The sequence below is a fragment of the Paroedura picta genome, chromosome 12, assembly GCF_049243985.1.
Source record: "Paroedura picta isolate Pp20150507F chromosome 12, Ppicta_v3.0, whole genome shotgun sequence".
Taxonomy (NCBI): Eukaryota; Metazoa; Chordata; class Lepidosauria; order Squamata; family Gekkonidae; genus Paroedura; species Paroedura picta.
The window spans coordinates 45,388,734-45,412,006 of record NC_135380.1 but is presented as its reverse complement, the minus strand read 5'-3'; the positions used below and the strand labels follow the sequence as shown (position 1 = coordinate 45,412,006).

Sequence of the window (23,273 nt, the reverse complement as noted above, 5' to 3'; positions counted from 1 at the left end):
CTGCATGCAAAGCAGCTTCTCTGCCTGGAGCCATGGACCGTGCATGGCCATACATCCTTCACCAACCTATGAAGCTGTCGCAAGGCCTGGCCCTGTCCCATCTAGGACAGCCTCGACTACTGTGACTGGAAGCTGCTCCCCAAAGTTTCACACAGGGCTCTTTCCCAGCCCAGCGGAGAGGCTTTTAATTGATTCAGGTGGGGAGCTCCTGGACTCAGACTTTGTGCTTTGTGTGGAAAGTTTGGGAGGTATTTATGCGGCTTTGTGCTCCAAATGCTTTACTACTGAGCCATGTATCCTCTGATGCATCCATCTGCAGCACACGCCCTTTAAGTCACCTGTGAACATATGAGGCTGCCAAGTGAGGCCTTTAGACCAGCTGTCCCCAATCCCTGGTCTGGAGACCGGGACCGGTGGATCAGTCGGTACAGGGCTGCGGATCCTCTTTGTCCTCCTCCTTGGCTGCCCTGCCACTCTGCCGCTGGCTCACCTTTGGTGCTCTCCGGTGGCCACCATAGCTGGGGCTCCCCCTCAGCATGACACTGCGCAGCTGCTGCTGGCAGCGCCCCCCAGCGGGCAGCGGGAAGTCAGGAGCGCCAGCGGGAAAGCAAGTGGAGCAGGGGCTCAGGCGGCGGTAGCGACGTCCCTCAGCAAAAGACTACACCTCCCCCCCCCCCCCCGGGCCTCAGTAAAATTGTCAAGTGTTGACCAGTCCCCGGTGATAAAAAGGTTGGGGACCACTGCCTTAGACCATTTAGCTCACTATTCTGATTGGCTTTCCAGAATGTTGGGCTAGCAAGGAAGGACCCTTGCAGTGGCGATGTCAGGAGCCCTCCCTTAGCCTGCTTTGTGTTGCATAGCCCCTCTGTGTTGGGATGGAGAGAAGAAAAGCCAGATTTTGGAGATTCCTTGTCTGCAAGTTGCTGCAAGTTAAAAAGTTCCCAAAGCAGCATGAATTGGGGATGGAACAAAATGGTCCTTGGTGAAAAACTTTGTGATTTTGCTTCATTTGCAGGAGAGCAGTTGCAAAAAAGGAAGTCTGTGTGTGGGGTGTGTGTGTGTGTTTGGTTGATACCAGTGAATTGGGGAAGTGAGCTTCACTAGGAGGAGAGAGAATGGCAGGGTGAGTCACAGGGGGGTGGGGGGGTGGAGTCTGCACTCTTCACTTTGGGAAAGGGGAAAGTGACAATGGGACTCTGTGCGCTCCCACAATAAATGGCCCTGTCTTGTCTTTTCCTTTGCTTTTAAACTTCTCTCCTTTGGAGACTTGTACAAAAGAAGAGTGATTGATGGGCTACCCAGTCTGCATAGAGAGAAGTTCTGCCAGACTCTGGCAACAGCAGGAGGAACATTCCCGCTAGAAGGCTTTTTAAAGTGCGCTTTTGAAACGTTCGGATTTCAGCACCAGAATACCAGTTTGCAAAAGTCATGCAAATTAAGTTCATTTTATATATGCCTGCCTTTTCACTTTTTTGCATAATTAATTAAAAATAGGGTCACCAGCTTCCAGGTGGGGGCTGGAGATTTTCTGGGATTACAGTTAATCTCCTGGCAGCAGAGATTAGTCAACCTGGGCCTAATCTGCACACAATAGATAATGCATTTTCTATGCACTTTAGAAGTAAATTTTCCTGTTCTGCACTGGAAAATCCAGCTGCCAAAGCACATTGAAAGTGCATTATCCTTTGTGTGCAGACTGGGCCCTGGAGAAAATGGCACCTTTGAAAGGTGAACTATATGGCATGCCCCACTGAAGTCCCTCTCTTCTCCTCCCATCCTTAAACCTTGCCCTCTGCAACTTCCACCTCCCCCCCCCCACAAAAAAAGAAGAATATCCAGGTGTTTCCCTGGCAACTCTAAATCTGGAAATATTGTTTAGACAGCACCGTGAAGAGTATCTCCACAATCAGAAAGGCAGGCATCTCTTAAGGAGGCAGGGAGGAGACATTTGGGGTTTGTTGTTTTTGTTTCAGTTTTAACTGAACATTTGCTTAAACTTCTATCATGAGTAGCCTTGAACTGTCAGGAAAGATGGGGATAAAAATGCTTTAGTACATAAAAATGAAGAAATTGGAGGGGGGTAGGTAGAAGAAAGGTGAGATTCTCAGAGATTTGCAGTATATCCTTTGATTCAATTTAATAAACATAAGTGTCAAGTTCTACATCTGGGTCAGAAAAATGAAAAGCATGCCTACTGGATGGGGGGTACGCTTCTAGGTAACGCTGTATGTGAACGAGACCTTGGGGTACTTGTGGATTGTAAACTAAACATGAGCAGGCAGTGTGATGCAGCGGTAAAAAAGGCGAATGCCATTTCGGGCTGTATCAACAGGGGCATCACATCAAAATCACAAGATGTCATAGTCCCATTGTATACGGCACTGGTCAGACCACACCTGGAGTACTGTGTGCAGTTCTGGAGGCCTCACTTCAAGAAGGACGTAGATAAAATTGAAAGGGTACAGAGGAGAGCAACGAGGATGATCTGGGGCCAAGGGACCAAGCCCTATGAAGATAGGTTGAGGGACTTGGGAATGTTCAGCCTGGAGATTCTATGATTCTTTCTGGGCTTGTGTGGATCTGTGGCATGCATATTTAGGTTTCTTGCCGTATGCTGCTGTTAGACTGAGCAGATATGCCCTTGTTCCCCACCTTTAAAGTCCTGGGAATTAACTCCGCATTCTGGTTCACTCCACTTTAATTCTGATCTATCCCGGAGGATTCTAAAAGTAATCCCCAAACTGGAGCTTGTACAATTTCTGACAGCCTCCCTTCCTTCCTTTACAAGCACCTCTCCCACCCAGTGTCTCCGATATGCATACTGCTAAAATACAGCACAAAAGCACCCGTGAGGCAATAGGACTGCAGCAATATATTGATGCATATTGACTTGCATCAAGTTTGCTCTCTTGCAGGATTTTATCAGTGCACGGGAGAGCATCAATATTTGGTCTGTTAGCATATGCACTGGGGGAACTGAAAACGGGTAGAAAGGGTCAGTGCACAATTCTATGTCCAAAATATGGAAATGAAAAACGGAACAATGGCAGTTTCTTAAGGCCTCACTTCCTCTTCACAACTCCGCCAGGTAGTCTAAAACTCAAAATTCCAAGGACAAATTTGGAAGGATTTGTGCATTTCATTTATACTTTGCTTTTGTCCCGAGTGAGGACCCCAAAGTGGTTTACATCATTCTCTTATTCTCCATTGTTTTTGCACAACAACCCTGTGAGGTGGGGTAGACTGACAGTGTGTGATGGCCTAGGGATGCCAGCCTCCAGATAGGACTGGAGATCCCCTGGAATTCCAGCTCATCTCCAGACTGCAGAGCTCAGTTCCCCTGGAGGAAAGGGCTGCTTGGGAGGGGGACTGCGGGATGCCAGCCTCCAGGTGGGGCCTGGGGATCCTCTGGAATTAGATCTCATCTCCCAACTAAAGAGATCAGTTCCCCTGTAGGAAAGGGCTTCTTGGGAGGGGGGACTGAGGGATGCCAGCCTCCAGGTGGGGCCTGGGGATCCCCTGGAATTAAAGTTCATCTCCAGACAACCGACTTCAGTCTCCCTGGAGAAAAGGGCTGCTTTGAGGGTGGACTCTGTGGCATCGTACCCCACTGAAGTCCCTGTGCTCTCCAGACTACACTCTTAAATCTCCAGGCGTTAACTCGCTTGGACCTGGCCACCCTAGACTGGTGTAAAAGATACCCAGCAAGTATCTGTGACAAAACAGGAATTTGCTCTTCGGTCTCTTTGCTCCTAATTCAGGCTTTTTCAAACAGGATTTCTTGATGGCCCCGGAAGGATTTCTTGATAGAATACTCTTTCCTTGCCCTCTTGAATCTAATTTGAAGAATATTGAATTCTGCCATTGTGGAAATCACTCCAATGAAGTTTATATTTATAACAAGATTTACAAATGGATCTTTTTTGTTGACCTCTATTGGGTTTTGTGGTTCTTCTCTTGGATTTTATCTGTTGGGTTGTCTGGAATAATCTGTTAGGAGCTCGGCCACTTTGGTCCAATGAGGTAAATGTTTTAAATAGTGAGAACAACACTTAGTGGGAAAGATACAAAGGCATGCCTAATCCTGCCATGCTTGGAGGTAGCAGCCTCTTACACTGTGGAGATGGTTACATAGATGATGAACTCGTTCACTGATTTTTGGTTTGCTTTCAAACAAATTATTATGATGAGATGCATGAATGTTTCCTTCTCTCTGTATCATTTTTAGGAATTTGTCGAAGAAATATCAGCCCAAAAAGAACTCCAAAGAAGAAGACGAATACAAGTAGGTTTATAACAAACCTATAAGCAGACAATCTGGGGGGTGGGGGTGGGAAGTGGGATGCAGACAATCTGGGGGGTGGGATGCAGGCAGGGTTGTCAGACTACATTTGATCTTAGCCCAGCCTTTCACAACCTTTTTACTGCTGGGAAGCCCCTGAAACATTCTTCATGCTTTGAGAAACCCTAGGATGGTGCAGTGATGCAGAGCACAGTTGGGAAGCATAGTTGTGGACACTCCCGCCTGGGCTCCTCCCCTTCCCACCCCCTCCAGGTCCAAACTGGCCATTTTGGGGGGTCATATCACCTAATAAACGTTTAACACATTTTTTAAATATATAACAAATTAATTAGCTCCTACCTATTTGGGGAAACCTTCCAGGGCTATACAGAAACTGCAGGGCTTCACATAACCCTGGCTGAGAAAGCCCGTCTTTTCCCAACCCCTAGTGAGAGGGGCTTCTCCATCAATATTCTTTAAAACCATTAACTGGTTCCTTTGTCTGCCTTTGCTGCTTGCAGATATTCGTCTTGTAAAGCCTTCTTAGCCACTTTGAATGAAATGAACGATTATGCTGGTCAGCATGAAGTCATTTCGGAGAACATGACCTCACAGATCACCACTGAGTTAGCCCGCTACGTACAAGAACTGAAGCAAGAGCGGAAATCGGTATGCTTTGATGTTTTTCTGGTTCATAGAAGGTTTGTAGGTTTGTTTGTTTATTTATTTTGATTTTTATACCGCCCATTCTTTATGGCTCTGGGTGGTTTACATGGAACATTGCATAAAGGTTCTTGGTATTTCCTGTGCACCTTGATACCATATTTGAAGGGATCCAGTTGGCATTGGTGTGATTTGCCATCGGTCCTTCTGTGGAGGTTCGGCTCTCTGCTATTTCTCCAAATTTATTACAAAGCGATTTCTGTGACGGCGCTTTCTCCCCACAACCACTTGCCTGGCATCTCCCCTTGGCTCCCACAGCTGCTGGTTTTGAGGGTATGCAGAAATTACAAAGTCTGAAACTTGTAGGGGCTTGGCACTTGGTGAATGTTAAAGCCAGCTCTTCTCTCTGCGCTGATGGTCCGTCTCCTGAGAATCCTAATAACGGTTGTTCCTTTTCCGTAGCATATAAATTATGCATCACTGTTCATGCCAGGGCTCAGTAGGAAGAGGAGGTGGTTGCTCTGATGTGTATCAGAGCCCCCCCCCCTCCCGACACCAATGAGTGGTTTCAGGTTTCCAAGGGGGATTCTCCTGCCTCACTTTTTTCATGGAAACCTGCAATTAACTCATGGCAGGAAAGAGAATGATTAGGGCTTGGCATAAGGAGTTGAATTGATGCTGTAAAGTGGGTGTAGAGACACACACTGACACAAAAGCATGTAAATCAAGGAAACTGGCAACAGGCAGCTGATAAATATCCATGGGTTGGTTTTGCCATTGACTTGCATTCCAGCTTTTGCGAGTTGTCCTGACTTATTGAAAGCCCCAATTGTTTCATGCCAAAGGGTCAATGCTTGGGTGTGTTAGTGAGGCCAGATCCTGTTTTGTTTCACACATAACAAATACATTAGGGTTTAACGGGTGATGGAGTTAATATTATGTTACTATTTGATGCAAAGTTGATTTTAAATTATTACACTAAGCTTAAGTGCAGTTTCAGACTGAGAACAGGAGATAATACATTTCCAGTCCCATCCTAGGCAGAGTCTGCACTTACTTTTTTTATTCCATTGTCAATCCTGTTGAATTCAGATTGCTTTGAACTCGGATCTTCCTCTTCCCCCCCTCCCCATTGAAATTGGAAAGTCTTCTGCACGTGGTTAGGGAGGCTCAGAAGAGGGGGGGAGGCAAATGGAGACTCTTTCTTTGTTTTCTTGAAGGGGGGGGGATCCAAGAAGTCAGAGGAGGGAGGAAAAAATCCTTTCTTTTCTTGGTGTAAACTGCACGGAGCTTTTATTCCAACCCCAGATCGATTCAGTCCCTGCCCTCTACACAGAATGCGATTTCCGTTTGGATTTGGGGCGATTTAAAATTTCCTTCTGCAGCAAGAAGGATAGATCTGGAGTGACCCTACCTTTATTGTGCGATATCTCAGACTGCTGCTAATCCTGATTATATTCAGAAAATCGCATTGTTTTGAATCTGGGCTCTCCTCCATGGTAGAGGACCCGTGATTGGCTACAGGTGGTCATGTGACAAGCCTGCCTCAAAGGAGAAGCCCCTAATATCTCTCAACTTCTGTTGGCCTTGGATTTTTTTTTGTGCCTTCTTCGTTCCCCCCCCCCTTCAAGAAAAGAAAGGATTTTTTCCTCCCTCCTCTGACTTCTTGGATCCTCCCCCCCTCAAGAAAACAAAGAAAGAGTCTCCATTTGCCTCCCCCCCCCCCCCGATCTGAGCCTCCCTAACCACGTGCAGAAGACTTTCCTGTTTCAATGGGGAGGGGGAGAAGAGGAAGACCCGAGTTCAAAGCGATCTGAATTCAACAGGATTGACAACGGAATAAAAAAAGCAAGTGCAGACTCTGCCCTTGTCACATGACCACCTGTAGCCAATCACAGGTCCTCTACCACGGAGGCGAGCCCAGATTCAAAACAATGCGATTTTCTGAATATATTCAGGTTTAAAAGCACTGGAAGATATTGCACAATAAAGGTAGGGTCACTCCGGATCAATCCTTCTTGCTGCAGAAGGAAAATTTAAATCGCCCCAAATCCAAACGGAAATCGCATTCTGTGTAGAGGGCAGGGACTGAATCGACCTGGGGTTAGAATAAAAGCTCCGTGCAGTTTTCACCCTAGTTGTGTTTATCAAGAAGTAAGTAATGGTGCAATCTAGACAGGAAGGCCTTACCAGTCTATATGGAAAGAGATTTGTTCTGGACCTCGTAAGAACAAAAGCCACCCTTGTAGTCTAAAGCCTCAGACTGGGGAGAGGCTGTGCTGGGTTCCAGAGTACCAGCTCCAGAAACAGCAAGCATGGGTTGAAATCTCGGTTCCTTTCTGGGCCTTCCTGATGAAGGCAGCAACGACACAGGCCTCCCTCCCCTCTGATGACCAGAAGAGCACTGGCACATGGACACTGCAGTTACAGTGAACCGGTTTACTGGTCATGATGCAGGCAGTGAGCAGGGCCTTTTTCAAAGGCTCCCAGGGCCTATTGGGGACCCATCCAGGAACCCAGGCTAGGGTTTCTTGAGCTAGGCAGGATTTTTTTTTCAATCAGGCTTTATCTACTACAACAGTCCTTGTTGAAGTTGTGGGATCTCCCTGTATGATGGGCACACCATATTTTTCCACCCTTTTTTTTGGGCATTCGCAGATGAACTGGGTAGTTCAGACCTGGAGTCCTGCATGGATTCTTCTCCATGTACTATATGCCTGCAGGTAGCCAGCTGGATACAATGGTGCATGCTTATGATCTCAGCTGCTGGGGAGGCTGAGGCCGGCAGATTGTGTGAGCTCAGCAGGTTGGGCTGCAATGAGTTATGCCAGTTAGGTGCTCACACTATGTTTGGCATCAGCAGGAAGTTGCAGCCCCCCAAGTAGCCCTAGAAAGGATGAACCGGCCCAGGTTGGAGACCAAGCAGTTCATAGCTCCCATGCCATTCATTAAAGAAAGACAACATCACCACAAAGTCTCATGTAGACCGCCAAGGGGAAATCAGGGTGACTCCTCTTCATCAGGAAACAGGACACATATTCCTGTGGACAGAAAAACATCTGATGGGACTGTAGGATCAACATGATCAAGATGTGCTGAACATTCAAGCTGAATGGCTGAATTGACGGAGGAGACCTGAACTGGCCAGAGTTTTTGTTAATTTCCAATTCTTTCAAGTCTTTCCAGCTGCGGGTCTCTGGTCATGGACCTATTTGCAACACCAAGCAATCAGAAACTTCTTGGGTTTTTTTCACGATTTGAAGACATGGTCCTCTATATCATTTTCTACAACTATACTACTTAACAGGGTGCTGTGCAGATTACACAAGAAAAGGCAGAAGTTGTCCTCCTAGCCTCTTTCTGGCCAAGGCGGCCTTCACACTCTGAACTGGTAGACAGGCCAATAGCCAACCCTTGGAGAATCCCAGTCAATGAGGATTTGCTGAGTCATGGCCCATCACCCATCAACATTCAAATTGATCAAATGGATCAAATTGATGGCATGGAGGTTGAGTCGGAATATTTAGAGCGTTCTAGTTTTTGCCTGAAGGTATTGTAGACTTTATGTGTCAGGTGAGAAGGTCCATACCTAGTCAGCCTTCAAGAGATGGGCTACAGTGAAGCAGGTGAATTCTATGATGCCATTTCATCATGATGTAATTGCCCAGTTTTGAATGAGGGATGAAAAAGGAGCCTGAGACCTAACACCTTTAAGAGGCAAGTAGTTGCCAATGCAGTGGTACTGGGCAACAGGAGGTTAGAAGATCCAACTTCTAACAGAAATATTAAGCAGTACCTAAGGGAATCCATGTGATTGCTACCTCAGGTCATACACAGACTTCTGGTGTGGAGTTTATCAAAGTGCTTCAGGCCTTAACTAACCACCCTTCAAGCCACTGAATTCCATGGAGCTGAAGCTCTTGTTGGGGAATATATTTTTTTCCTAGTGGCCATCATTTCGCTGAGAAGAGTTTCCAAGCTTCGAGGTCTGTCAGTTTGGAAAGAGCTCTGTACATTCCAAAAAGAGTCGGTGGTGTTAGGATTTGACACATCATTCATACCAAAAGTCAACTTGGCCTACCAACTGAACCATCTTTCTTCCCTAGGCCTTCACACCCAAAAGAAAGGATGTTGCACAAAATGGATGCCAGAAAGGCTCTTTGCATCTCCATCAAGAGAACTGCTTCTTTCAGGCTTTCAGCTTTTTGTGTCTTATGGAACAATGTGCCTGGTAAGAAGGTCACCAAATCAGCTATAGCCTTCTAGATTACATTGTGTTTACAGAAGGCACAAGATCAGGGTCTCAGGGTACCTCCAGGAATTTCAGCACATTCCACGAGAGCAGCTGCTGTGTCGTCTGTCTTTGCTGCTATGGCTTCAGTTGTAGAGATCTGACCTAGTTGTCATTTGTAACCTTTGTTACTATAGAATTGACCAACAAAATTCTGTGGCATTTGCATTTGGAAGAAGGGCTTTCCAACAAGTGTTGGTCTAGTAGTTTAGTATTGTTTTTTTCCCCCACTCTATTCTTAAATTGGTTCCATGACCGCTTTGGAGGGTGGACTCTATTATACTGTACCCCACTAAGTCTTGTCCAAGCTCTATTCCCTGAAGGTTTTGTACCTGGCAACCCTACAACCTCCCATCCCCCACCAGTGGCCAAGGAGACCTGGCAGCCCTAATGGGAAGACACCAAGGAAGCCCAGGGTGGTTGTGCAGAGGCAGGCAATGGCAAGCCATCTCTAACCATCACTTGTCTTGAAAGCCCCATGATGGAACTTTCCACCACTGTACCATGAATGCAGTCACCATTTTTGTGAGATGTACCATTTATAACGGGATAACAGGCAAGTTTGGCCTTGGAGTACAAAATGAAGCAGGGCACAGGCTGGTAGAATTTTGTCAAGAGAATACAATGGTCATAGCAAACACTCTTTTCCAACAACCCAAGAGACGACTCTACACATGGACATCACCAGACGGTCAACACAGAAATCAGATTGACTATGTGCTCTGCAGCCAAAGATGGAAAAGTTCTATCCAGTCAATAAAAACAAGACCAGGAGCTGATTGTGGTTCAGATCATGAGCTTCTTGTTGCAAAATTTAGGCTTAAATTGAAGAAAGTAGGGAAAAGCACTAGGCCACTCAGGTATGAACTAAATCATATCCCCAACGAATACACAGTAGAGGTGACAAATAGATTTAAGGAATTAGATCTGATAGACAGAGTGCCTGAAGAACTATGGATGGAGGTTCGCGACATTGTACAAGAGGTAGCAACTAAAACCATCCCAAAGAAAAAGAAATGCAAGAAATCAAAATGGCTGTCTGAGGAAGCTTTACAAATAGCGAAGGAGAGAAGGGAAGTGAAAGGCAAGGGAGAAAGAGAAAGATACACCCAATTGAATGCAGAATTCCAGAGAAAAGCTAGAAGAGATAAGAATGCCTTCTTAAATGAACAGTGCAAACAAATAGAAGAAAACAATAGAATGGGGAGGACCAGAGATCTTTTCAAGAAAATTGGAGATATGAAGAGAACGTTTCATGCAAAGATGGGTATGATAAGGGACCAAAATGGTAGGGACCTCACAGAAGCAGAAGAGATTAAACAAAGATGGCAAAATTATACAGAAGAACTATACAAGAGCGAGCTTAACATCCCTGATGACCACAATGGGGTAGTTACTGACCTGGAGCCAGACATCCTGGAATGTGAAGTCAAATGGGCCTTAGGAAGTCTGAGCAACAATAAAGCTAGTGGTGGTGACAGCATTCCAGTTGAACTATTCAAAATCTTAAAGGACGATGCAGTAAAAGTGCTACACTCAATATACCAGCAAATTTGGAAAACTCAACAATGGCCACAGGATTGGAAAAGGTCAGTTTACATTCCAATCCCAAAGAAGGGCAATGCCAAAGAATGTTCAAACTACCGCACCATTGCACTAATTTCTCATGCTAGCAAAGTTATGCTCAAAATCCTACAAGCTAGGCTCCAGCAATATGTGGACCGAGAACTTCCACAAGTACAGGCAGGATTTCAAAGAGGCAGAGGAACTAGAGATCAAATTGCCAACATACGCTGGATCATGGAGAAAGCTAGGCAGTACCAGAAGAACGTCTACTTCTGCTTCATTGACTATACTAAAGCCTTTGATTGTGTGGAGCACAACAAATTGTGGCAAGTTCTTAAAGAGATGGGAATACCAGAGCATCTTATCAGTCTCTTGAGAAACCTATATGCAGGTCAAGAACCAACAGTGAGAACCAGGCATGGAATCACTGATTGGTTCAAAATTGAGAAAGGAGTTCGGCAAGGCTGTATACTGTCGCCTTGCCTATTTAACTTGTATGCGGAGCACATTATGAGAAAGGCGGGGTTAGATGAATCACAAATTGGGATCAAGATTGCAGGGAGAAATATCAACAACCTCAGATATACAGATGATACCACTCTAATGGCAGAAAGCGAAGAGGAACTAAAGAGGCTTTAGATGCGGGTGAAGGAAAAGAGTGCAAAGGTTGGCTTGAAACTCAACATCAAGAAAACGAAGATCATGGCATCCGGCCCTCTCAATTACCAGCAAATAGATGGGGAAGAAATGGATGTAGTGACAGATTTCATTTTCCTGGGCTCCAAGATCAGTGCAGATGGGGACTGCAGCAAAGAAATTAAAAGATGCTTGCTCCTGGGGAGGAAAGCTATGGCAAATCTAGACAGCATCCTAAAAAGCAGAGACATCCCCCTGCCAGCAAAAGTGCGTCTAGTCAAGACTATGGTCTTCCCAGTTGCAATGTATGGCTGTGAAAGTTGGACCATAAGGGAGGCCGACCGTCAAAGAATTGAGGCTTTTGAACTCTGGTGCTGGAGAAGACTCTTGCGAGTCCCTTGGACTGCAAGGCAAACAAACCGGTCAGTCCTAGAGGAGATCAGCCCTGACTGCCCCTTAGAAGGGCAGATCCTGAAGATGAAGCTCAAATACTTTGGCCACCTCATGAGAAGGAAGGACTCCCTGGAGAAGAGCCTAATGCTGGGAGCGACTGAGGGCAAATGAAGAAGGGACAACAGAGAATGAGTTGCCTGGATGGAGTCACTGAAGCAGTTGGTGCAAACTTAGATGGACTTCAAGGAATGATAGAGGATAGGAAGGCCTGGAGGATCATTGTCCATGGGGTCACAAATGGTCGGACACGACTTCGCACATAACAACAACCATTTATAAATAAGTGACCTAAAATCACAAATGTGTTAACTTTAACAGGAAAAGTTAGGCATGAAGGAAGAACCGGTGCAAAAATTAAAAAGACTCATGGATTTCTTTCTCACAAATTCTAATGGGGATATTCAAATGAAGCCAAATAGACAGAGCAATAAGACTGAATATTAGTATCTGTCAGTATAATCGATTGCAACTCATCCAAGGATGTGCTGAGAATTTATGGTGGAAGTAAGATTTGAACCAGGTAGGGTTGCCAGCTCTCAGGTAGGGGCTGCAGAGCTCTTGGAATCACAATTGATCTCCAGACGACATACATCAATTATTTATTTAATGCTTGTTTATTTAAAAAAAACTTATTCCACAACTCCTGAAGACAATGACTGCCAGAAGGTGGACTCTATCAAAATCCCATTGAGCCAGGCTCTACCCTCATATCTCAAGGTGTTTCTGGACCCAGAACTGGCAACCCAAGAAACAGGGGACCTCAACACACATCGATATCCCTTGTAACATCAGCTGTCTTTTACGAAACACTGGCCTTAGCATGCTCGGATTGGTTCATCCTTATTTCGAAATCTTCCTCCAAACGTCTTTAAAAATCTTCCTCTTCTAGAGAGTGTTTTGTTCAAAGTAAGGATGTGCGCCTCGGCTCGGTTCGGCCGCCTTGAGCTTCGGTGATTGCCGAGGCGGCCAAAACGAGCCGAGGTGCACATCCCTAGTTCAAAGCTAGGGGGTGGGGGTGGGGGTGGGACAGAGATGCCAGCTGTTGTTAATGTCTGGGAAGAGGAAGACCTCTTTAGACAGGCCAGAGAGTGGAGGTGCTTTCCACACCCCCACTGGCTCTTTGGGCGGACAAGGAAGAGCACAACGAAGGTTATTCCTCCTGGCGCGATGCCCAGCAAATCCATTTAATGATGGGCAAATTGCAAAGGTTCCCTTTACATACATAGCTAGGAGAACCTTCTATAGGATGATCTCCGTCACAGAACCATAGAATAATAGAGTTGGAAGGGACCTCATGGATTATCTAGTCCAACCCCCTGCACTATGCAGGACACTCACATCCCTATCGCTCATCTATTGTAACCTGTCACTCAATTGAACCTTCACAGAATCAGCCTCTCTGTCAGATGGCTATCTAGCCTCTGTTTAAAAATTTCCAAAGATGGAGAACTGACCACCTCCTGAGGAAGCCTGTTCCACTGAGAAAACGCTCTGTCAGGAACTTCTTCCGGATGTTTAGATGGAATTTCTTTTGAAATTTAATTTCATCCTATACGTTCTGGTCTGTCCCTCTGGGGCAAGAGAGAACAATTCTGCTCCATCCTCCATATGGCATCCTTTTAAATACTTGAAGATGTATTCGTTTTTATTGCAACGGGGACTTTGATCTAAAAATAGAGAGGCCTATCAGAATGATGGGGATGGACGCGGGGCAGCTGGGCGAAGAGGCATTAATGTATGCCCGTGATATCCAGATGCCTATTTCAGCTGGTTATAAAGACAGCCATGGTCATTCCCATGCCAGTTTTTAAAATACTTATAATTATGGTATGTATTTATGGTATGTAAAAGCAATCTTTACACCGCTCTGCAGGAGCGGTATGAATAAAAGGCTAAGGTCTGTGTGGGAGGGCTCGGTCTGGGATGGGGGGGGGCAACGATTGGCCCCTTGCCCTCGAACTGACAAGCCTGCTTGTCAGCCCACCTCCTGCCCCGCCCACCCCCCCAACCTGGCCCGCCTTTGGCTGCCAGACGCCATTTCGCGACTGGCCGCCGACAAGGCAGGCAGGCAGCCATGCGACCTACCCAGCCATGTGGCTCTGGAAGGGGGGGCCGCCCACCCACCAGACCCTTCGCCTCCCCCTCCCAACAACCTCCTTACCCCTCTGGCCCACAACTCCCCACCACACTCTGCTGCCGCCGCTTCACACCCACGCTATGTCGCCACTTCCAAGCCCCCCCCCCGTGCGAACTTCCCAGCCGTCCCCCCATTCCTGCTTACCCCCGCTGCCACTACAAAGCCCCGCCTTCTAACCTGTGCGATCTTCTGCGCCGCCCCCATCTCCACCGCTGCTCAAAAGCCCTGCTTCCTCCCCCTGCATGATATTCCGCCCCTCACCTCCGCCGCTGCTTACCAGTCCCCACCCTCCCACCCACACCATACCACCCTTCTCTACCCCCCCCACATTCCCTACCCATCGCTACTGGCCCCTCCCCTCATGGCATCTTCCCTCCCCTCTTCCTCCCACCCCTGCCCCATCCCCTTTCATGCTACCTACCTGACTCCCTTCCTTCCTCCCAGCATTCCCTTTGTCCTTCCTTGCTTCCTTGCTTCCTTGCTTCCTTGCTTCCTTGCTTCCTTGCTTCCTTCCTTCCTCTCTCCTATCTGCCTCTTTCTCTCTCCTTGTTTCTCTCCCTCTTCCTTGCTCTCTTTCGGTCTTCCTCTCTTTCTTTCTGTCTTTCTCTCTGTCTTTCTTTCTCCCTTACTTCCTTTCTTCTGCCCATCCATCCACCTACCCCGCTAGCGCCCGCTGTATTTCGGGTACAGCGGGCTTAATATCTAGTCATATTATAAGGTGCAGGCCTCATGTATCGTTTGGCTCATAGATAATTTGTTCTCCAGCATTGATGCTCCAGTTTTGCAGAGATGAAAGAGACATATTTTGCATACCTTTGTTCTCCTACAAAGGGCTCAACCTGAGCCCTTCCCCCCAACCCTTGCATGTTCTTAGAGATGTAGCGAAGCCAGGTTTTAGCCATACATGTTTGAGTGTTTTCTTCCTTCCCATTTTCAGGCCTAGTTTTCCCATGTTGTCCTCTTTTTTTTCTTAACACAAGTTCTAGAACGTTTTTTTACCATTGAGAAACCCCAGAAGTGGTGCCATTGGGCAGAATATGGTTGGGAGGCATAGCTGTGGACACGCCCACCTGAGGCCCCTCCCCTCCCCACCTCCTCCAGACCCATTTTGGGAGGGGGGTCAGGTCAACATGACCAGATATGGTCATATCACCATATATGGTCATATCATATTTAGCAATTTTTAAAAAGTATATTAAAAATGAATTAACTCCACCCCCCCCCCCAATTCGGGAAACCCTTCCAGAGCCATCAAGAAATGCCAGAGTTTCATGAAATCCTGGTTGAAAAGCCTGCTTTACAAAATAAATATTTTTACAGAATTTTTATGCAAATATCGATCTCAATGTTCATTTGGCTATTGAATTTCATTATCCAGTTTGGGAAAAAGAGGACTGTCTATTTTGCCCCTACGGCCACAGAAGCCGCTCCAGCTTTTGGACTGATCAAGGGCAGCCAGGAAGTTTAGGAAGGTTTTGCATACTCTGCTCCCTTCCAGTTTCCCTTCTACAGTACACTGTCCTACTCTGCATTACAAAACGGGTTACTTGGAAAATGCAATAGCCATTCCTGTTGACTTCCATGGCTGCAGTGTGTCAAGTGGCAGAGTGTGTGCTGTGCTGTACACACGAAGTCGTACTAGAAACGATGCAACAGAGAGACTTCTAATCTGGTGAGCTGGGTTTGATTCCCCGCTCCCCCATGTGCAGCCAGTTGGGTAACCGTGGGCTCACCACGGCACTGATAAAGCTGTTCTAACCAAGCAGTAATCTCAGGACTCCCTCAGCCTCCCCTCCCTAACAGGGTGTCTGTTGTGGGGAGAGGAAAGGGAAGGTGATTGTAAGCCGCTTTGAGCCTCCTTCGGGTAGAGAAAAGTGGCATATAAGAACCAACTCTTCTTCTTCTTTTGCTGAGGAGTGGTTCTCAACCTGGGGGTCGGGACCTCTTTGGGGGTCGAACGACCCTTTCGTCGCAGGGCAAGCAGCTTGGCCGGGGTGTGTGTGTGTGACATCCATACAACATCCTTGTGGGGTAGATCAAGAAAGAGTGTTTGTCTGTCCGGAGCAGCAGAAAAGAACAAGATTGGCATGGTGGAACAAGAGGCAGAACTGAACTGAGAAACCCTGGGGGAAAAAACTATTTATATACAATCACAAACAATGGAACTTCGCGCCATTGGTCAGTTTCCGTTTAATTTCTGTGAAAGGACACTTGCCTGATTTTATGGTTGGGGGTCATCACAAGTGAGGAACTGGATTAAAGGGTCACGGCATTAGGAAGGTTGAGAACCACTGAGACCGTTTACGCACTGGGAGCTTCAGTACCCCAGCTCCCATGCAGGAGCACAAATTGGGGATGAATGAGGCACACCAGGTCAAATGCTCCCCATGCGGGGGCAGGAAGACGTGGGGCAACCTGCCACAGCTAAAACTCCGGCCTGCAGCTCAGCATGAAACCTCCAGTGCATAAACGGTCTAAGATAGAGAAAAGTGACATAAGAACCAACTCTTCTTCTTCTTCAGTAATATCAGAGCTCTCTCAGCCTTACCTCCCTCACAGGGTGTCTGTTGTGGGGAGAGGAAGGGAAGGCAAATATAAGTGGCTTTGAGACTCCTTTGGGGAGAGAAAAGCGGCATATAAGAACCAACTCTTCTTCTTCCTCAGTAATATCTGGGCTCTCTCAGCCTCCACCCACCTCACAGGGTGTCTATTGTCGGGAGAGGAAAGAGAAGGCGAATGTTAGCCACTTTGAGACTCCTTCGGGTAGAGAAAAGCGGCATATAAGAACCAACTCTTCTTCTAATGAGTAGCTCACAGGAATGGGCCAAACACAATGACAAACCATGGTTTGCTGTTGTGTGAACAAGTTCAGCAGAGGTCCTTCGGACTCATGTGCTCCCACAAACCCTCCTACTTCGCAAAGCTCACTAACAAAAAGCTTATGCATTTGTGAAATGTCGGCATTTGTTGTTGCTTCTCAATTTGTTCTTTCAAATTGGATTTCTAAACTCTGGCTTGTAGGAAAAAGAGCAAACTGCAATTTCTGGTTCAGCTGCAGTGATACCCATTGGCTTGTCATTATATTGGGCTGTGCTAAGGATTTGACCAAGGCAGCCTTGAAAGGCAAAATGAGGGGCAAAACAGGGACAGCAGTCAATCACTGCTAACTGGGATTCATTTCCAAATGCATGGAGGAGTTTCATGACTATTGTCCTGCGTCAACCCGCAGCACAGGGGGACTCCTTGGGAGACAAGGAATCTCGCTGTCAGTTTGGGTCCAAACATAACAAGCAAACAGCTTGAAGCAAGCTCTCTGGAGAAAGACTCTACAGAAGGTTCATCTCCTGATGATAAACCTCCAACACCTGAGCCATCAGCACTGCCAGAAAAACAAGGGCCCAGCTCATCTGAAGCAGGCATACCATGAGAGCAAAGGAGACAGCAGCATAGAATGTAAAAGAGAGGAGACTACTCATCTACAGGCTTGCTTTCACAGGGAACTGGAAGAAGAAGGGAGATCTTTGCAGGATAAGGACTGAGTGCATGGACCCAGTTGCTGGATGTAATTCCAGGATCAGGACTTGGGGACTGCCATGCCTGATATAAGTGGTTTGCAACAGCAGGTCAATACGTGTGGATATCAATTCACTTTTGTACAGTACCCACCCTTCTCTGGAATCCTGGGTGTAAACTGCACGGAGCTTTTATTCCAACCCCAGATCGATTCAGTCCCTGCCCTCTACACAGATTGCAATTTCCGTTTGGATTTTGGGCGATTTAAATTTTCCTTCTGCAGCAAGAAGGATTGATCCGGAGTGACCCTACCTTTATTGTGCGGTATCTTGGAGTGCTTTTAATGCTTAATATATTTTAAAATCCGGATTGGGAAACCAAGCTCCCTGGTAGAGAACCTCTGATAGGCCACACCTGGTCATGTGACAAGCTTGCCTTAAAGGAGAAGCCCCTAATTTCTCTCAACTTCTGTCGGTCCTGGAGTTTTCCTCCCTCCTCTGCCTTTTTCGATCTTCTCCCCCACCACTCCAAGAAAAAAAAGAGGCTCCCTGCTTGGCTCCTCCCTCCCTTCAAGAAAAGAAAGAAAGAGGCTTGGCTCCCCCCCCCCTTCTGAACTACCCTAACCACGTGCAGAAGACTTTCCTGTTTCAATGGGGAGCGGGGGGGAGAGGAAGACCCGAGTTCAAAGCAGATTGACAGTGGAATAAAGAAAGTAAGTGCAGACTCTGCCCTGGTCTTTGGACTGCCTGCAGACCATGCTATGATCCCCTGCCTGTGATTGCTGATCAACCCAACCTTGGACTGGATACTGATTAGGCTTCTGACCTTGGACTGAATCTCTGACTTGACTGGAACACCACGGTGTCATGCCTATCCTGCTAGGCAACACAACTCTGGTCCATCAAAAGGACAAGCAAGTGGGTCAAATCAAGCCTGAACTTTCCATAGAAGCTAAAAAGACTAACTTGAGTGTATCACATTTCAGTCACATCATGAGCAGACAAAACTTTCTGGAAAATACAATAATCTAAGGAAAGGTGGAAGGCAGTAGAGAAAGGTAGACCCATCGATTGCAACACCTCAGCAAGGGGGCTAATGATAGGATGTTTTGGAGGTCATTAATTTATGATATTGGAGGATAGTGCCAACAAGCCTAAGGTGACCAGATTTTAACATTGGTAAAGCGGGACTTGATTAAAATTTGGTCTATATGGATCAACAAATATGTTCATAGAACGCATGGAACGCAAAAATAGTATTGTAATATATATATTTTTATTTGCAACATACGTACAATTTGCCAGGTACCCCCAGATGTCCCTCCAAAAGTGGGACAATCTGGTCACCTTAAACAAGCCACAGTTGGCTGAAGGTGGCTGAAGGGTTTTCCAGGCAAGTGATGAGTGGAGGTGGTTTCCCATGGTCTACCTCTGCATAGCATCCCTGGATTTCCTTGGGGGTCTCCCATCCACAGTCTATCCAGGGCCGACTCTGCCTTAGCTTTCAAGATCTGATGAGCTTGGGCCACCCTGGGTCATCCAGAACACACAAAGAAGGCAGTTGCGTGAGAGAGGCCTTCCTGGAGCGAGGCCTTCCTCTGTCCTCCTATGCTTAGGCATTTTGCTCCCCCCCCCCCAACTGTGAGTGGATCCTGCCCTTAAATTTCCCCCTCCTTTCTTTGACTCATTGCTTAGGGTTGGCAGAATCAATGTGGGAAGATTTCCCTTTGGGCCTGTCTGAAACACACCCTCTGAAATAAGAAGGATGGGGGCAAAAAGAGACCACCCCAGTCATGAAGCTTAGGATGTGGAAGGAAAGAGCCCTGCTGGCAGCGTAATTTTCTGTGCCAATGCCACTGGGGCAGCTCTGTTTGTTGCACAAAAATGAAACCGCAGTCTCTGAAGAAATGAGCCTTATCTTGTGAGAGCGCACATGGGAATATATGCTGTTGATCTTTAAGGCCAGTGCTGAGGCAGCTGCATTGGCTACCGATTGCTGCCTGGATCAGGTTCAAGGTTTTGGTATTAACCTTCAAGGCCCTCCGTGGTCTGGGTCCTACATACTTGAGGGACTGCCTCATGCCCTATGCCCCCCGCAGGGTCTTACGCTCTGCGGGTACAAATTTGCTGGCCATACCTGGCCCACGGGAAACGCGACTGGCTTCAACCAGGGCCAGGGCCTTTTCGGTCCTAGCCCCCACCTGGTGGAATGAGCTCCCAAAAGAGCTGCAGGCCCTGCAGGATTTACCAGCTTTCCGCAGGGCCTGCAAAAGGGAGCTCTTCCGCCAGGTTTATGGTTGAGGCCGGCGCTTCAAGGGAAGTGCTGGACCCCCCAGGGCTACTCTTGGAGGTGAAGTGACCATCAGCTCCGTGCCCTCTGGGATATGAGTGGGTTCAGTAGTGTTGTTCCGCTGCCACTTGGGGTGATGTTGGATTTTTTAGGCTTTGAACTTTTAATATATTAGGGGTTTTATTGGGGATTTTATTGTTCTGTAACCCACCACGAGCCTTATGGGAGTGGCGGGATAGAAATCTAACAACAACAACAACATGCCCTGAGGCTTCTGTTTTGGAGAGGCTGTGGCTGATTGGTAAAGCATCTGCTTGGCATCAGCCCCCCGCACCTCCAGTGAAAAGGACCGGGCAGTGGATATTGGGAAAGGCCTTTCTCTACCGCAGGCCCTGGGGAGCCATTGCTAGACTGGGTAGGCGATGCGGATCTTGGCGAACTGATGGTCTGATCCAGCATAAGGCAGCTTCAGGTGTTTCGTTTCCCTTCAGCGTATGCAGGAGGGCGTCGTGCATGTTTAAGCCAGGCTTTCTCAACCAGTGTTTTGTAAAACCTTGGGGGTTTTGATGGCCCTGGAAAGGTTTCCCAAATAGGTGTGAGTTTTTTATATGCATGCTTGTAATTTGTTAAACATTTATCTGTTGTTATGACTATATAGGGTCATGCCTACCTCCCTCCAAAATGGCCAGTGATGGGCCTGGAGGGGGTGGGAAGGGGCCCTGACACAGTGCTCTGCCAGCTGGCAGGAGTGTGGGGCGGGATAAGTAGGGTGGAATCGGGTGACAGCATCCCATTGCTTCTAGGAAAAGCCGTGGTGTTACACCTCTCTAGGAATCGCTAGAAGCACTATGGTAGGATCATAGGGTTTCTGGCTATGGCTAGAGGGGAAAGATATCATTTCTGGTTTTGTCCTGGAAGTGATGTGATGCTATCACTCAGTGATAATTTATTTTCCATTACTGGAAACCAACGTTTTTCAGGTTTTTCAGGTTTGGGGGTGAGAAAGCATTTTTTTTTAAGTTTTCATGTGAAAAACCAGAGTAGTTTTGTGTGGGGTTTTTGTTGGGGGCTTTCCACACTCCTCCAAAATTGCTCAATGGTTACTAATTGAAAACGCTACAGTTTTGCCGTTATGCACAACGTCGTTGACAATCTGCAACACTCCTGAAACCGATCTGCAAAAAGCGCTTCGTTGTAGCGCTTTCAGGGAAATCCCAAAAAGTGGATTCACCCTCCGGAAAGCGCTACACTCCTGCAACCAATCTGCAACACTAGCGGGAAAGTTCTGTGCGTTACCATTGTTGTGGTTTCAACAAAGTCCCTCCCCCCGGCTCTCTCCTCTGATCTTCCGGCGAAGCAATCGCCATTTTTTTTTCTCCGAGCGAGCGTAGATCAATGCACCGGCGAGCCTCTGTTTAGCCAGTGAGGCTTCCAAGTCTGCAGTCCCTCTGTTTACAGTCACTAAGCACAAGCAACACAGAAGCCCGTTTGCTGATTTATTTTCCCTTTATTTTTCACACTGTTTTCGGCCGAAAATCACGCCCGTGAGGGGGGGGGGGGATTTTTTTTTCACTCGGGGGGAGAATGGCAACGATGAAACGGCAGCTCAAACACCACCTGCCAGCTGATGGGCCTCTTCGTTGCAACGAATCAACGCATATTCGTTGCAACGGGTGTGTGTAAAAAAAAAAACCTTTCTTAAAGGGAAAGGGGCTGTTTGGGAGCATGCTAACGGCCGCCCATTGGCAGCTTGACGGCCAGGGGTGGGACGAGCTTGGCAATAGCGCTTCCTTTCTAGCGATTTTTGCTGAGACCGGAACCCTGTGGGAAACGATAGAAACGCAACTTGACAACTGGTAAATCCAGATAAAGGTAAAGGTATCCCCTGTGCAAGCACCGAGTCATGTCTGAGCCTTGGGGTGACGCCCTCTAGCGTTTTCATGGCAGACTCAATACGGGATGGTTTGCTAGTGCCTTCCCCAGTCATTACCGTTTACCCCCCAGCAAGCTGGGTACTCATTTTACCGACCTCGGAAGGATGGAAGGCTGACCGGCTGCTGGGATTGAACTCCCAACCTTCAGACAGCATTTCTGCCGCTTACCACTCTGGCCAACAATTTCTGGTTGTTCTTCCAGTGGAAATAAAGCTCTTTTGTCACAACCTTTCACTAGGAAAATGGTCCACACGACCAATGCAATGACACAAATATTCTGTTTATTCCCACCCCCCATGAGGTAGGTTCGATTGAAAGCAAATGGCTGGCTATAGATCGTCCTTGGTGTGCCAACAACACACCGACTCAAACTCACCCTGGGATTCAGATTCCAAAAATCTTTATTGGCATAGAAAACTCACCCCGATTGGCCCTCGGTGGGTCTTCCCTACCCCTGTCCTCCTTCTCCTTTGTGCTGATGCTGGGCACTTGGAAATGAGGAGGAAGAGCCAACCCAGTTCCGTGGTTGAACGGGAGGCTGGGGAGGAGGTGGCTGGGCCATGCTCTACGTCAGCACCCTGCCGAGTGCTGACCCTGGTGGCCAGTTGGCCTGGTTGGGTTGTCGCACATTCTGAGGCCTCCTGCCCACTGGGGAGCAGGAGAAAGGTGGCCATTCCCCACAGTACTGTGGGCGCATTGCTGGCCCCGACAACCCTCCTCGTTTTCCCCAGTAATCTTATGCCCATTTTATGTGGGGGAAAGTGGGAATATGGCTGAGAGGGAACCATCTTGTCCCATAAGTTTTGGATTTTCAGATGATGCTGAACATTCTGTGTGGAACTAAATCAATCCTTTTTGTCCTGCCTTTGAGCGAAGGCGAGATGATTTTTTATGCCCTGTTTCACTGTCCGAAGAAGTCCCAACGTGGCTGACCAGCACCTTTCCCTTCCTCTCCCCATAGTAGACACCCTGTGAGGGAGGTAGCGCTGAGAACAGCTCTAAGAAAACTGAGACTAGCCCAAGGACTGCATGTGGAGGAGGAGAGGGGAATCAAGCCCGGCTCTCCAGACTAGAGGCCACCGTTGGGTCTTTGGAGTTGTGAGCGCTATACTTGGATCTCCTTCAATGCAACCCTGTCAGGCAGGTTAGGTCAGGTGTGTTTGGCCCAAGGTCACTGAACAAACATCCATGGCAGAGCAGGATTTGAACCCAGCACTCCAATGATGAAACATACGATGTGTACTGAAATTGAGGATCCAAAAGTTTTGCTATTGAGTATTCACTGCATCTGTTTGCTTCCTGCCTGATTTTGAAAACTAGTTCACGGTGACTCAACAGCAGAAATCACAATGAATATTTAGCAGGAATGAAGTATCACATGACACACTGTTTGCATCAGATGCATTAAATAGATTTACCACTTGATGAGACTGCTTTGTGTAGCTGAAACAAATTCCTTCTTTTATGGCGGCGCTTGTGCCTTGTGGTTAAAAAGAAAACAACTGGGTT

At 47.3% G+C, this 23,273-nt stretch overlaps 1 protein-coding gene across 27 annotated transcripts in view; it reads left to right on the top strand.

Moving 5' to 3' along the window:
* The window catches only part of FNBP1 (formin binding protein 1), a 208,859-nt gene that overhangs the window by 85,518 nt on the left and 100,068 nt on the right, over positions 1 to 23,273 (top strand). For all 27 annotated transcript variants that reach the window (XM_077304875.1, XM_077304874.1, XM_077304877.1 and 24 more), the window contains 2 exons: positions 4,229 to 4,285; positions 4,804 to 4,951. In XM_077304875.1, coding sequence (XP_077160990.1) covers positions 4,844 to 4,951 — 108 coding nt within the window. In that variant the 5' untranslated portion in view covers positions 4,229 to 4,285; positions 4,804 to 4,843. The remainder of the gene's footprint in view (positions 1 to 4,228; positions 4,286 to 4,803; positions 4,952 to 23,273) is intronic.